The sequence below is a fragment of the Ranitomeya variabilis genome, chromosome 2 (assembly GCF_051348905.1).
Source record: "Ranitomeya variabilis isolate aRanVar5 chromosome 2, aRanVar5.hap1, whole genome shotgun sequence".
NCBI classification, from domain to species: domain Eukaryota; kingdom Metazoa; phylum Chordata; class Amphibia; order Anura; family Dendrobatidae; genus Ranitomeya; species Ranitomeya variabilis.
Genome location: NC_135233.1, coordinates 468,286,742 through 468,301,677, shown reverse-complemented (window position 1 = coordinate 468,301,677; position 14,936 = coordinate 468,286,742). Strand labels below are relative to the sequence as shown.

The 14,936-nt window shown below is 41.6% G+C and overlaps 1 protein-coding gene across 1 annotated transcript in view; it reads left to right on the top strand.

The window, feature by feature from the left end:
• LOC143806773 (phospholipase A and acyltransferase 3-like) overlaps positions 1 to 9,042 on the top strand; it is a 113,638-nt gene extending 104,596 nt beyond the window's left edge. The window contains exon 5 of the mRNA XM_077287671.1: positions 8,727 to 9,042. Within this exon, the coding sequence (XP_077143786.1) occupies positions 8,727 to 8,819 (93 nt within the window). The 3' untranslated portion in view covers positions 8,820 to 9,042. The remainder of the gene's footprint in view (positions 1 to 8,726) is intronic.
• Positions 9,043 to 14,936: the final 5,894 nt, after the last annotated feature.

Here is a 14,936-nt window from a genome sequence, read left to right as displayed (position 1 = left end):
ACTTGTTTGGTTTATTGATTCAGGAGCACCGAGTCATATGACAAGTGACAAGAATTTCTTTACTGATCTTGATTTAGATAAGAAAGAAGCCATTTATCTGGCAGATGGAAGCAAAATAACCCGCAGAAGGTATGGGACAAGGTATGCTAAATTGTTCAAACAAGTTCGGGCAAGATTCAAAGATACTTGTACAGGATGTGTTGTATGTTCCAAAATTGGAAGGCGGATTATTATCTGTGAAACGTTTATCAGCAAAAGGACTTAAGGTACCGTCACACTAAGCGACGCTGCAGCGATAGCGACAGCGATGCCGATCGCTGCAGCGTCGCTGTTTGGTCGCTGGAGAGCTGTCACACAGACCGCTCTCCAGCGACCAACTATGCCGAGGCCCCCGGGTAACCAGGGTAAACATCGGGTTGCTAAGCGCAGGGCCGCGCTTAGTAACCCGATGTTTACCCTGGTTACCAGCGTAAAAGTTAAAAAAACAAACAGTACATACTCACCAGCGCGTCCCCCAGCCTCTGCTTCCTGACACTGACTGAGCTCCGGCCCTAACAGCACAGCGGTGACGTCACCGCTGTGCTTTCACTTTCAGTTTAGGGCCGGCGATCAGTAAGAGTCAGGAAGCAGAGGCTGGGGGACGCGCAGGTGAGCATGTACTGTTTGTTTTTTTACATTTTACGCTGGTAACCAGGGTAAACATCGGGTTACTAAGCGCGGCCCTGCGCTTAGTAACCCGATGTTTACCCTGGTTACCAGTGTAAAATATCGCTGGTATGGTTGCTTTTGCTTGTCAAACACAGCGATACACGGCGACCTAGCGACCAAATAATGTGCAGACCTTCTAGCAGCGACCAGCAATTTCACAGCGGGATTCTGATCGCTGCTGCGTGTCAAATACAGCGATATCGCTCCCTAGGACGCTGCAACGTCACAGATCGCTGGCGACGTTGCTTAGTGTGACGGTACCTTTACAGTGAAATTCAAAGACAATGAGTGTGCAATTATTGCAGGAAACAAGGTGATAACCAAAGTCAAGGCATATGAACAATTATATCATTTTGACACACCAAAGGAACAGATGAAGGTATGTACACATGATCACAAAAACTGTATTCACATGTGGCATAGACATCTAGGACATAGACACCCTGACAGTATAAGGGAACTACAAAGAAAAGAATTGACAAAAGATTTAAAGATATCAGATTGCTCAATTACCATAAGATGTGAATGTTGTATAAAATCCAAAGCCACAAGGATATCTAATCCAAAAGAAAGTGAGATGAAAAGCGAAAGACCACTTGATTTGGTGCATACTGACGTATGTGGACCCATGAAAGTGTCCACATCAGGAGGCAATAGATACATGTTGACTTTTATAGACGATTACTCAAGATACACAGTCACATACTTAATTAAAAACAAAAGTGAAGTTTTTGATAAACTTGTAGACTATGTAACAAGATCAAGTAACAAATTTCAAAGGAAGCCAATTGTCATCAGAAGTGATAATGGAGGTGAATTTACAGGTCACAGAATAGAAGACTACTTAAGACAAAATGGAATAGAACACAAGAAAACGGTTCCATACACATCTGAACAAAATGGAGTAGCAGAAAGAAAAAACAGAACTCTAACAGAAATGATAATATGTATGCTGATGGATTCCAAACTACCAGAGAAATATTGGGGTGAGGCAGCAATGACAGCTACATATCTACAGAACCGACTTTTTCCAGAAAACTGATGAAAACTCCATATAAACTGTGGCAAGGTATGAAACCAAGTGTCAATCATTTAAAAGGTTTTGGATGTAAAGTTTTTATATTCATTCCAACATAAAAATGTTCCAAACTTCAAAACAGATCCATGGAAGGAATATTTGTTGGATATAGTGAAAATTGCAAAGGATACAGAATCCTAGATCCCAAAACAGAGTTACGGTGAGTAACAGTGTGACATTCATTGAAGATTTAAATGAAGACATTATGATTTCAGTTGAAACAAAAAATGAGAAAACCAATAGTGACACAACTGAAGAAATATCTGATGAGAAAGAAGCAGAAATTAATGAAGAACAAAATACTGAAAGTGAAGAATCACAACTACAAACAGACACAGAACCAAGACGTTCAATGAGAGAGAACAAAGGAAAACCACCAAAATGTCTCTCATACAAGACAAGCACAAGAAAAATCTATGAGCCTACCTCTTGGGAAGACATATCTAAACTTCCTGTAGAAGAAGCTAATAAATGGATAGAAGCAACAGAAACAGAAATTAAATCCATGCATGATTCAAATACATGGACACTAACAGATTTACCAGAAGGAAGAAAAACCATAGGATGTAAATGGATTTTTAAAGCTAAATACCAAACAGATGGCACATCTGAAAGATACCGAGCAAGACTCGTAGCTAAAGGGTATTCTCAAAAATATGGAGAAGACTATGATGAGACATTTGCTCCAGTTGTCAAACACACCACAATAAGAACTTTACTTACAGTTGCAGCAATGAAACAGATGCAACTGAGACATCTGGATGTAAAGACAGCTTTTCTGAATGGAGATTTAACAGAAGACATTTACATGGAACAACCTCCAGGATTCAAAGATGAAAGAAATCCAAACAAAGTTTGTAAACTACAGAAAAGCATATATGGTTTAAAGCAAGCAGCTAAAGCGTGGAATGACAAAATCACTGAAGTACTTACAAATCAAAAATTTCAAAGAAGCAAAGCTGATCCATGCTTATACACAAAAAGGCTGATTAATAGATGGATTTATATACTCATATATGTAGACGACATTTTGATTTGTTTTGAACAAGAAAGGGATAACGAAAACATTCTAAAAATCTTGAAGCAACATTTCGAAATCAAAGACTTGGGAAATGTAAAACAATATCTAGGAATACAGGTAGAAAGAGAAGAAGACGGAAGTTTCCTATTGAATCAAAATCACATGATTCAAGACATAACAGAAAAATTTGGATTAAAGGATGCAAAAACAGTAAAGTCTCCAATAGAAACTAATTTTTTCAAAGAGATGAACAGTGAAAAAAATATGCAACCAAATAATGAAGAATACAGAACAGCAATAGGAAAACTACTGTATCTAGCGACCGTTACAAGACCAGACATCGCAGCAGCAGTAGGAATCCTGAGTAGAAAGGTATCAAAAACAAATAAAGCTGATTGGAATGCCGTGAAGAGAGTAATGCTTTATTTGAAAGGAACTAGCAATGTTAAGCTGAAATTACCCACAAGTGATGATTGCATTTTAACAGGATATGTTGATGCAGATTGGGCTGGAGATCCAACTGACAGAAGATCTACCAGTGGACATATTTTTTTCCTCTCAGGTGGACCAATAAGTTGGACAAGTAAGAAACAGTCAATTGTGACACTATCTTCAACAGAAGCAGAATATGTTGCCGCAGCACATGCGAGTCAAGAAGTATTGTGGTTAAGACAATTGTTGACAGAATTGGGACAACCACAGTTGGCACCAACAAAACTGAAAGATGACAATCAAGGATGTCTTGTTCTTGCTCAGATGGAAAGAGTCAATCCAAGAACCAAGCATATTGATGTGAAATATCATTTCTTGAGAGATCATCAGGAACAAGGAGTCTTGAAGTTAGAGTACTGTCCTACTGAAGAAATGACAGCAGACATCTTCACGAAGGCGTTGAATGCTGATAAACATCAGAGACTAATAAAAAAGTTGGGTTTGATTGAATAAGTCCTTACTGTTGAGAAAGGGTGTTGGCATATGCAACAGATTAGGACTTATTATAAGTGAAAGGAGGACTTTATACTAACCAGACAGCAGATGGCGATAGTGTGTAAATTTATATACTTGCTGTAATGTGGGGAGGGAAGCTCTCAATTGTTGGTTGTTTTCTTACTTCCTGTTTTTCTTCTTCTTTTTGAATGTGTTATGTCTTCAGTGTACGGACTGTGTGACACTGAATTGTATCTCATGTTTATCCAGTATGAAGTAAATACTGTTTACTCAAGATATCTTGCTGATTGAAGCTCTCATAAGTACAGCGGTGACTGCAAGAAGACGCACTCTGCAACAGTAGTAACATGACACCTGGCCAGCTTCAAACAAAGGGATTCAAACCCCCTCCCTCCAACTAGCTGGCAGGTATGCAACTTTCTACAAGAAGACCCCCTGTTGATCCAAGCCATGTGCCTGAGTACTTTGTTCAGCCAGCTAGGATTTCATAAACGAGTTATGGAAATATTATATACCTTAGCTGTACATTGTATATATTTCTGAGATCCCCAGAACAGGGCAACTGCCTGCCTGGTTCTCGAGTCATTCTAACATGCACAGGAAGGGAGATACATAGAACAGCCACTAGCAGCTAGGTAGCAAAATTGTGTTTGGTCTCTATGGGTAGCATAGGTTTTGGGAGATTTACCTCCAAACCTCCAGGGGAGGGGATTTTGGGTCACTCACCTCCTGCCCTCTGGGATGAACATGAGGGTTAAATGCTTGTGTGAAGCATATCCTATTGCTTTTACTCTGGGAGGTCCCGAGGATACATTGTGTGAGGAGAAGTCACACACAAAGGGGACCACAAACATCCCATGTGGCAGCCACCAACCCCGCAAGCCAGGCTTTCATCTAACTGGTAACTAACCATATGTTCTGCTTATAACATTTGTCTTACCACTATTGCATTTGCATATCTGACCATTATATATGTATAACCATTGTGTTTAGTGGCAGATCGGCTCACTTGTCTGCATACGGAGGTAATCAATGGAACACTGCACCTTTAAAGGTGCACTTGGTTTATTTAGTAGAGCGTAAACCAAGGTTTTAAGCACACAAACAGCCCTCTGGGCAAAACAGTAGAACAAAACAGTAGGACTTTGTGCAGTCCTTGCACTAGTGGAGCTCAGCCCACCCAGGGTTAACAATGTCCTTGCACAAGCACTATGTGCATAAACACTCTCCTGTAGTCTTCCTCTCCAGGCCCTCAACAGCCCAGACTAACTTTGGAGTTCAGCTATTTAAGGCCAGACCATGTGACTCTCCATCTTCTGACTGTTCACCTGATCTTCACATTACACAGGTCCTGTCAGGACTCTGCATGTGGACCCCCTCCCACCCACTCTATGGAGGTCCACTAAAACCAGCCCATAACATAACTCTTATTTCATACTCTCAACACGTAGTATACTGGAAGAAACTACTCTGGTTTTACACCACTAACACTATCATGCGCAGTGACATGTGTCTCCCCTTCATTACTTCACCAGGGACACTGTCACAGTATATATAGTGTATTGTCTAGTGTGCACTTAAGGCAATTAAATATATAATTTAACCTTTGGCTGCTCTATTATCTCTATCCATAAATCCACACGTCCATTTCTTGGCCTAATCACACGTTACTGGGGCTGGTTTCTGGCCCAATATAACCTTGTTAAAGGACCAGGCATATATCAAACGAGGAATTGGCAGTCCTACCGGGCTGATAAGGTTCTTTTTCACTGATGACAGTGAAAGGGGCCTCTCAGCTTGTCAGGGTTGTGGGCAAGTGTGGTGCCACATCAGTGACTGCGTGGGCCACCTCTCACTCCCCGCACCTCCCGGGGTCCGTGTAGACAAGGGGTTCTGTGTAGAACTGTGCCCAGTTGACCTTATGTGTCCATAGGGGGTGCAAAACATCATGTTTGGTACAAGAGGGGAGATCGTACCATGTGATTCCGCTGATGTAATATTAACGTGGTATGTATCCTTCATGTTTTGTCACTTATTCCTACATCACATCTCCTTTACCCCCAGTCTTTGTTGACATGGCTACACCAGTGATGTTGTGTAGACAGAACAACACTGCTGATATTGATCATGAGGATCAGTGGTTTTGCGCTGTTTTCCTGCACAGACTGAATCCCGCAATTCCAGATGTGTGTTGGCATCGTGGCCTGGATGTGGGTTCCCTGTACCATATTTTCTGAATGTGCCCTAGGATTCAGAGTTTCTAGAGGGAGGTGGGTTCATTAATTTCCAAGGTGCTTGTGGCCGAAGTGGGTTTAGATCCGACTACATATCTGCTAAACCTTACCCCTAAAGGTCTGGGGAAAAGATCAGCTAAACTGTTATTACACATTCTTACTGCTGTAAGATGTCTGATCGCCCTTAACCTGGAGGCAGGTATCTCCACCGCTCTTTCTCCATCTACTCCACAGAATTAACGATATTCGTAGGATGGAATACATGACTGCGATCTTGAATGCAAATGTAGAGAACCTTGATTTGGTCTGGGCTCCTTGGGATTTCTTCTGGGCACAGAGACCGGACTAGATCAATACTCGAACTTTGGTCCTTCCGTCCTTCCTCCCCCTGGTCCTTGCTCTCTTCCCTTCCCTTCCCTTTCCCTCCCAATGGTGTGTGTCTTGTCTCTTTGTTGGCTCATATCAAGGTTACATGCTTGACAAATCGTTATAGGTCTATCCACCTGTTACGTTGGAAGTAATATTGATACTTCCCCAATTTTCTTTGTTTTGTATTGTAAAATTTACTTCTGACTTTTCTATAATTATCAATAATTGATAATACATTAATAAAAATTTACAGTTAAAAAAAGGCTATTCCAAGACTACAGCCTGCTGCAGCACTCTAAGTTTTGGGACCCCACACTTATGTACATATTTAGGACAATGGCCTTGGCTAGAACTATCCCTAGGATCCGCGCAGCAGCTTCAGCTAGAGGGAGTACCACACTGTACATATGGGGTTGCATCAACAGGACTACAGCAGATATTAAATGTAATGGTTAAATATGACTTGGCAACAGAAATGGTAGGAGGAGATATAGATTGCACACATCAGATTTTGTACTGCATGTTGCGTTATTCTTCAAGAGATAAGCCATCAGCCAAAGTCTTAGCCTGGTACTATCTCAAAGAGAACTCAAGAGTGCTTAGCCAAACGAGCGCTCCTGTGTATAGTAAAGTGTGGTGAGATGGCTGTCGACCAAGTGATTGGCTGAAACATCGTTTGGGCGCCAACTATCTAACGTGTATGAAATCTAAAATAGAGGTCATTGCCCTGAAACAGGATTTCATCAGTGACTTTTGTTTAGTGGGCTGGTCTTTTCTCCCTGCTTGCCATGTTCTCGCCTTTGTGCTGTCCTCTCCTTTGTCCAAGGACATTGTGCTCTCTTGCCAGCTCACCACTTCTCTTTAGAAACCTTAACAGAGTGCAATGTCAATGAACAGTCAAAAGAATTTAGCACAGTGAGCAGGGAGTGCATACTGAGCATGAGTCAGAATTCAAAACCAGCACATGCTCAGTAGAGCAGGGACTATTCCAGTCTCACAAATCCACCCCTCAATGTGTCTAGGATGCAGTCACTGACAGATCAGCTGTCCAATCTGGTACAGGGACATGCTGAGCTGTCAGTGTTTTGATCGACAGCTCGACCAGCCAATCTGAAACTGGGAGGTTCTTTGCAGCTCTTCCCTGTCCCAGGTGATTGCCCAGCTACGATAAGTGACTCAGCGTCACATCCAGCCCATGAAACAGACGTCTCTGATGACACTTTGTTTAAGGGTGGTGACAGCAGTACCAACCTCCCAGATGACTTAATCTTTAAGAATCCCAGTACATGCTTGAATTTTCAAACAAAACATCATAAGTTAAAAAAAAGAGACAGGAAGTTAGAGATGGAATGGTAGGGATGTTTAAATGAAGAACATTACAAAAGTGATTAATAATAACGTTCATTTAATTTAATAATGTAAATTCACCTTAGGTTTCAGACGACTCCTTTTAGATTGGTTTTATGATTTCATTCTACTAACAATCTGACAGCACACGTTAGAGAAGACCTATCACTTGTCATAAATATGTATGTGCAGTAACACTCCTTTTAGGCTACGTTCACATTAGCGTCGGGCGCCGCAGCGTCGCCGCATGGGTCATGCGCCCCTATATTTAACATGGGGGCGCATGGACATGCGTTGCACTTGCGTTTTGTGACGCATGCGTCACTGTGGTGCATGCGTCAGGGCGCAGAGGACGCAGCAAGTTCCATTTTTTTCTGCGCCCAAAACCATGCAAAAGTGGACGCATGCGTCACAAAACGCTGCGTTGTGCATGCGTTTACATTTGTGTTGTGCGTTGCGTCGCCAACGCTGCGGCACACAACGCAAATGTGAACGTAGCCTAAGACATTCTCTGTAAGCAAGATGTCTGATAGTTGTCACCTCACTATAGCAGAGCACCTGCTCCGAAATATGGCTGGGACCTGTATAGAATATAGAAGGATTTTCGTCTTTTGCCAGGTGTTGACGCAGGAATCCCTTGCCTATGCTCCATTCTCTCTCACAAGAAATGAGATTAAAACAACTTAAAAGGGGTTTTCGACTGTCAAGAAAGTGGATGCCAAACACCCTAAAATATCTAAATAGCAAATACAGCTGTTACTCACCCTCCCTGGATCCAGCAACGGCCAATCACTGAGCTCTGTGGCTCATGCCATCTACCTCGGAAAACTACTGTTCTTTTTTTCTTGTTTTCTTGGAAGCCCACAGCAGCCTTCTTCCCATTTCTGAGACCCAGAGTAATCTATTCTTTGTTTTTTCTTCTACTATACAGAATTATGGTGTAAACGTGCATTATGATCACTATGAACATGTGATATATAAAAAACAAATTTGTTTAAACATTGTCATTGTTATCTTATAGGTGGAAGATGCGATAATTGGATCAACAGTTGGAGCAGGATTTTTTGCAGCAATAGTTGGGGTGGCTATAGTTATTGGAAAACTGTTTCGTTAAAATTTGTGAAGTGCCTGGACGTCAGAGAGACTCAACTTCAGAACATTCCAAACCTTTTAATTCAATGTCCTGTATCAATACATGGCAGAAACAATGGTTGTTCTACAAAGCTAAACAAAAATAAATGAACTCCAATATATTTGTTTTCACTGACATAACTGTAAAATTGTAATTACCAGTGGAAGAAAGAGTCAGAATGCTTCTATAAACCTTGTGACATAGACTTTGAGTCCTATCAAGTTCGTCATTACTCAGAATAGAGATCACAGAAAATGCAAATGAAGCTATGAGCCCAGAGGTGTATCTTGGTTTTCTGGCACCCGGGGCAAGAATTCAATTTGGTGCTCTCCACCCCCTCCAAGCACATACAGTTGTGTGAAAAAGTGTTTGCCCCCTTCCTGATTTCCTATTCTTTTGCATGTTTGTCACACTTAAATGTTTCAGATCCCCAAACAAATTTAAATATTAGCCAGAGAGAACACACATAAAGAGAAAATGCAGTTTATAAATGAAGGTCTTTATTATTAACCCCTTAAGCCCGTATGACGTACTATACCGTCGAGGTGGGGTGGGCCTTAATTCCCGGTGACGGGATAGTATGTCATACGCGATCGGCCGCGCTCACGGGGGGAGCGCGGCCGATCGCGGCCGGGTGTCAGCTGCCTATCGCAGCTGACATCCGGCACTATGTGCCAGGAGCGGTCACGGACCGCCCCCGGCACATTAACCCCCGGCACACCGCGATCAAACATGATCGCGGTGTACCGGCGGTACAGGGAAGCATCGCGCAGGGAGGGGGCTCCCTGCGTGCTTCCCTGAGACGATCGGTACAAGGTGATGTACTCACCTCGTACCGAACGTCTTCTCCCTGCAGGCCCCGGATCCAAAATGGCCGAGGGGCTGTATCCGGGTCCTGCAGGGAGCACTTCCGGGTCGGAGCAGGCTGCAGATGAAAGCTGCAGCCTGCTCCGATGAAAGTATGATCGCGGATCTGATAGAGTGCTGTGCACACTATCAGATCTGCGATCTGTGATGTCCCCCCCTGGGACAAAGTAAAAAAGTAAAAAAAAAAATTTCCACATGTGTAAAAAAAAAAATATTATTCCCATAAATACATTTCTTTATCTAAAAAAACAAACAAAAACAATAAAAGTACACATATTTAGTATCGCCGCGTCCGTAACGACCCAACCTATAAAACTGGCCCACTAGTTAACCCCTTCAGTAAACACCGTAAGAAAAAAAAAAAAAAACGAGGCAAAAAACAACGCTTTATTACCATACCGCCGAACAAAAAGTGGAATAACACGCGATCAAAAAGACGGATATAAATAACCATGTTACCGCTGAAAACGTCATCTTGTCCCGCAAAAAACGAGCCGCCATACAGCATCATCAGCAAAAAAATAAAAAAGTTATAGTCCTCAGAATAAAGCGATGCCAAAATAATTATTTTTTCTATAAAATAGTTTTTATCGTATAAAAGCGTCAAAACATAAAAAAATGATATAAATGAGGTATCGCTGTAATCGTACTGACCCGACGAATAAAACTGCTTTATCAATTTTACCAAGCGCAGAACGGTATAAACGCCTCTCCCAAAAGAAATTCATGAATAGCTGGTTTTTGGTTATTCTGCCTCACAAAAATCGGAATAAAAAGTGATAAAAAATGGTCACGTGTCCGAAAATGTTACCAATAAAAACGTCAACTCGTCCCGCAAAAAACAAGACCTCACATGACTCTGTGGACCAAAATGTGGAAAAATTATAGGTCTCAAAATGTGGAGACGCAAAAACTTTTTTGCTATAAAAAGCGTCTTTTAGTCTGGTTTCACACTTGCGTTTTTATCTGCATGCGTTTTTTAAAAAAACCGCATGTGTGAAAAAATGCATGTAAACGCGGTAAAACGCATGCGTTTTTATAGAAAAACACAAGAAAACAAGAAAAAAACAAAAAACCCTAACCCTACCCCTAACCTGAAATACGTGGCACTGAAATACGTGGCACTGAAATATACGTTTATATACGTATATAAGTGCCACGATATTTCAGTGGCCACGATATTTCAGTGGCCACGTATTTAAGTGCCACGTATTTAAGTGCCACGTATTTAAGTGCCACGTATTTACGTGCCACGTATTTTTCAGTGCCTGAAATACGTGGCACTGAAATACGTGGCACTGAAATATCGTGGCACTGAAATATCGTGGCACTGAAATATCGTGGCACTGAAGTATTTACGTGCCACGTATTTTTCAGTGCCTGAAATACGTGGCACTGAAATACGTGGCACTGAAATACGTGGCACTGAAATACGTGGCACTTAAATATGTGGCACTTAAATACGTGGCACTTAAATACGTGGCACTTATATACGTGGCACTTATATACGTGGCACTTATATACGTGGCACTTATGACTGTCAGAAAATGTTCAGTAAACGGTTAGGGGTGAGGTTAGGGTTACCGTTGGGATTAGGGTTAGGGGTGTGTTTGGGTTAGGGTTTCAGGTAGAACTGGGGAGTTTCCACTGTTCAGGCACATCAGGGGCTCTCCAAACGCGACATGGCGTCCAATCTCAATTCCAGCCAATTCTGCGTTGAAAAAGTAAAACAGTGCTCCTTCCCTTCCGAGCTCTCCCGTGCGTCCAAAAAGGGGTTTACCCCAACATATGTGTTATCAGCGTACTAGGGACAAATTGAACAACAACTTCTGGGGTCCAAGTTCTCTTGTTATCCTTGGGAAAATAAAAATTTGGGGGGCTAAAAATCATTTTTGTGGGAAAAAAAATATGTTTTATTTTCACGGCTCTGCGTTGTAAACTGTAGTGAAACACTTGGGGGTTCAAAGTTCTCACAACACATCTAGATAAGTTCCTTGGGAGGTCTAGTTTCCAATATGGGGTCACTTGTGGGGGGTTTGTACTGTTTGGGTACATCAGGGGCTCTGCAAATGCAACGTGACGCCTGCAGACCAATCCATTTAAGTCTGCATTCCAAATGGCGCTCCTTCCCTTCCGAGCTCTGTCATGCGCCCAAACAGTGGTTCCCCCCCACATAGGGGGTATCAGCGTACTCAGGACAAATTGGACAACAACTTTTAGGGTCCAATTTATCCTGATACCCTTGTGAAAATACAAAACTGGGGGCTAAATTTCATTTTTGTGAAAAAAAAAAATAATTTTTATTTTCACGGCTCTGCGTTATAAACTGTAGTGAAACACTTGGGGGTTCAAAGCTCTCAAAACACATCTAGATAAGTTCCTTAGGGGGTCTACTTTCCAAAATGGTGTCACTTGTGGGGGGGTTTAATGTTTAGGCACATCAGGGGCTCTCCAAACGCAACATGGCATCCCATCTTAATTCCAGTCAATTTTGCATTGAAAAGTAAAATAGCGCTTCTTCCCTTCTGAGCTCTGCTATGCGCCCAAACAATGGTTTACACCCACATATGGGGTATCGTCGTACTCAGGACAAATTGCACAACAACTTTTGTGGTCTAATTTCTTCTCTTACCCTTGGGGAAATAAAAAAATGGGGGTGAAAAGATCATTTTTGTGAAAAAATATGATTTTTTATTTTTACGGCTCTGCATTATAAACTTCTGTAAAGCACTTGTTGGGTCAAAGTGCTCACCACACATCTAGATAAGTTCCTTAGGGGGTCTACTTTCCAAAATGGTGTCACTTGTTAGGGGTTTCATTGTTTAGGCACATCAGGGGCTCTCTAAATGCAACATGGCGTCCCATCTCAATTCCAGTCAATTTTGCATTGAAAAGTCAAATGGCGCTCCTTCCCTTCCGAGCTCTGCCCTGCGCCCAAACAATGGTTTACACCCACATATGGGGTATCAGCGTACTCAGGACAAATTGCACAACAATTTTTGGGGTCCAATTTCTTCTCTCACCCTTGGGAAAATAAAAAATTGGGGGTGAAAAGATCATTTTTGTGAAAAAATATGATTTTATTTTTACGGCTCTGCATTATAAACTTCTGTAAAGCACTTGTTGGGTCAAAGTGCTCACCACACATCTAGATAAGTTCCTTAGGGGGTCTACTTTCCAAAATGGTGTCACTTGTAGGGGGTTTCAATGTTTAGGCACATCAAGGGCTCTCCAAATGCAACATGGCGTCCCATCTCAATTCCAGTCAATTTTGCATTGAAAAGTCAAATGGCGCTCCTTTGCTTCCAAGCTCTGCCATGCGCCCAAACTGTGGTTTACCCCCACATATGGGGTATCAGCGTACTCAGGACAAATTGTACAACAACTTTTGGGGTCTATTTTCTCCTGTTACCCTTGGTAAAATAAAACAAATTGGAGCTGAAATAAATTTTGTGTGAAAAAAAGTTAAATGTTCATTTTTATTTAAACATTCCAAAAATTCCTGTGAAACACCTGAAGGGTTAATAAACTTCTTGAAAGTGGTTTTGAGTACCTTGAGGGGTGCAGTTTTTAGAATGGTGTCACACTTGGGTATTTTCTATCATATAGACCCGTCAAAATGACTTCAAATGAGATGTGGTCCCTAAAAAAAAATGGTGTTGTAAAAATGAGAAATTGCTGGTCAACTTTTAACCCTTATAACTCCGTCACAAAAAAAAATTTTGGTTCCAAAATTGTGCTGATGTAAAGTAGACATGTGGGAAATGTTATTTATTAAGTATTTTGTGTGACATATGTCTGTGATTTAAGGGCATAAAAATTCAAAGTTGGAAAATTGCAAAATTTTCCAAATTTTCGCCAAATATTCGTTTTTTTCACAAATAAACGCAAGTTATATCGAAGAAATTTTACCACTAACATGAAGTACAATATGTCACGAGAAAACAATGTCAGAATCGCCAAGATCCGTTGAAGCGTTCCAGAGTTATAACCTCATAAAGGGACAGTGGTCAGAATTGTAAAAATTGGCCTGGTCATTAACGTGCAAACCACCCTCGGGGCTTAAGGGGTTAAGGTAAAAAGAAATCGAAACCTACAGGTTCCTGTGTGAAAAAGTGATTGCCCCTAAACCTAATAACTGGTTGGACCACCCTTAGCAGCAATAACTACAATCAAGCATTTGCGATAACTGGCAATGAGTCTTTTACAACGCTCTGGAGGAATTTAGACCCTCTCATCCTTGCAGGATTGTTGTAATTCAGCAATATTGGAGGGTTTCTGAGCCTGAACTGCTTTTTTAAGGTCCTGCCACAGCATCTCAATCGGATTAAAGTCAGGACTTTGACTAGGCCATTCTAAAGTCTTAATTTTATTTTTCTTAAGCCATTCAGAGGTGGACTTGCTGGTGTGTTTTGAATCATTGTCCTGCTGTATAACCCAAGTGCGCTTCAGCTTGAGGTCATGAACAATGACCGGATATTTTCCTTCAGGATTTTTTGGTAGACAGCAAAATTCATGGTTCCATTTCCCATGGCAAGTCTTTCAGATCTTAAAGCAGCAAAACAGCCCCAGACCATCACACTACCACCACCATATTATACTGTTGGTATGATGCTCCTTTTCTGAAATGCTGTGTTACTTTCTACGCCAGATGTAATGGTAAATACACTTTAAAAAACTTCAACTTTTGTCTTGTCAGTCCACAGAATATTCTCCCAAAAGTCTTGAGGGTGATCAAGATGTTTTCTGGCAAAACTGAGATGAGCCTTTTTGTTCTTATTGCTCAGGAGTGGTTTTCATCTTGGAACTCTGCTATACAGGCCATTTTTCCCAGTCTCTTTCTTATGGTGGAATCATGAACACTGATCTTAACTGATGAAAATGAAGCCTGCAGTTCTTTGGATGTTGTTTTGGGACCTTTTGGGTGAGTCGCTGCTGCGCTCTTGGTGTAATTTTGGTCGGCCAGTCACTCCTGGGAAGGTTCACCACTAGTGTTGAGCATTCCGATACTGCAAGTATCGGGTATCGGCCGATACTTGCTGTATCGGAATTCCGATACCGAGATCCGATATTTTTGTGATATCGGGTATCGGTATCGAAACAACATTAATGTAAAAATGTGTAAAAGAGAGAATTAAAATAAAAAATATTGCTATACTCACCTCTCCGACGCAGCCTGCACCTTACTGAGGGAAGCGGCAGCGTTCTTTGTTTAAAATTCGCGCTTTTCTT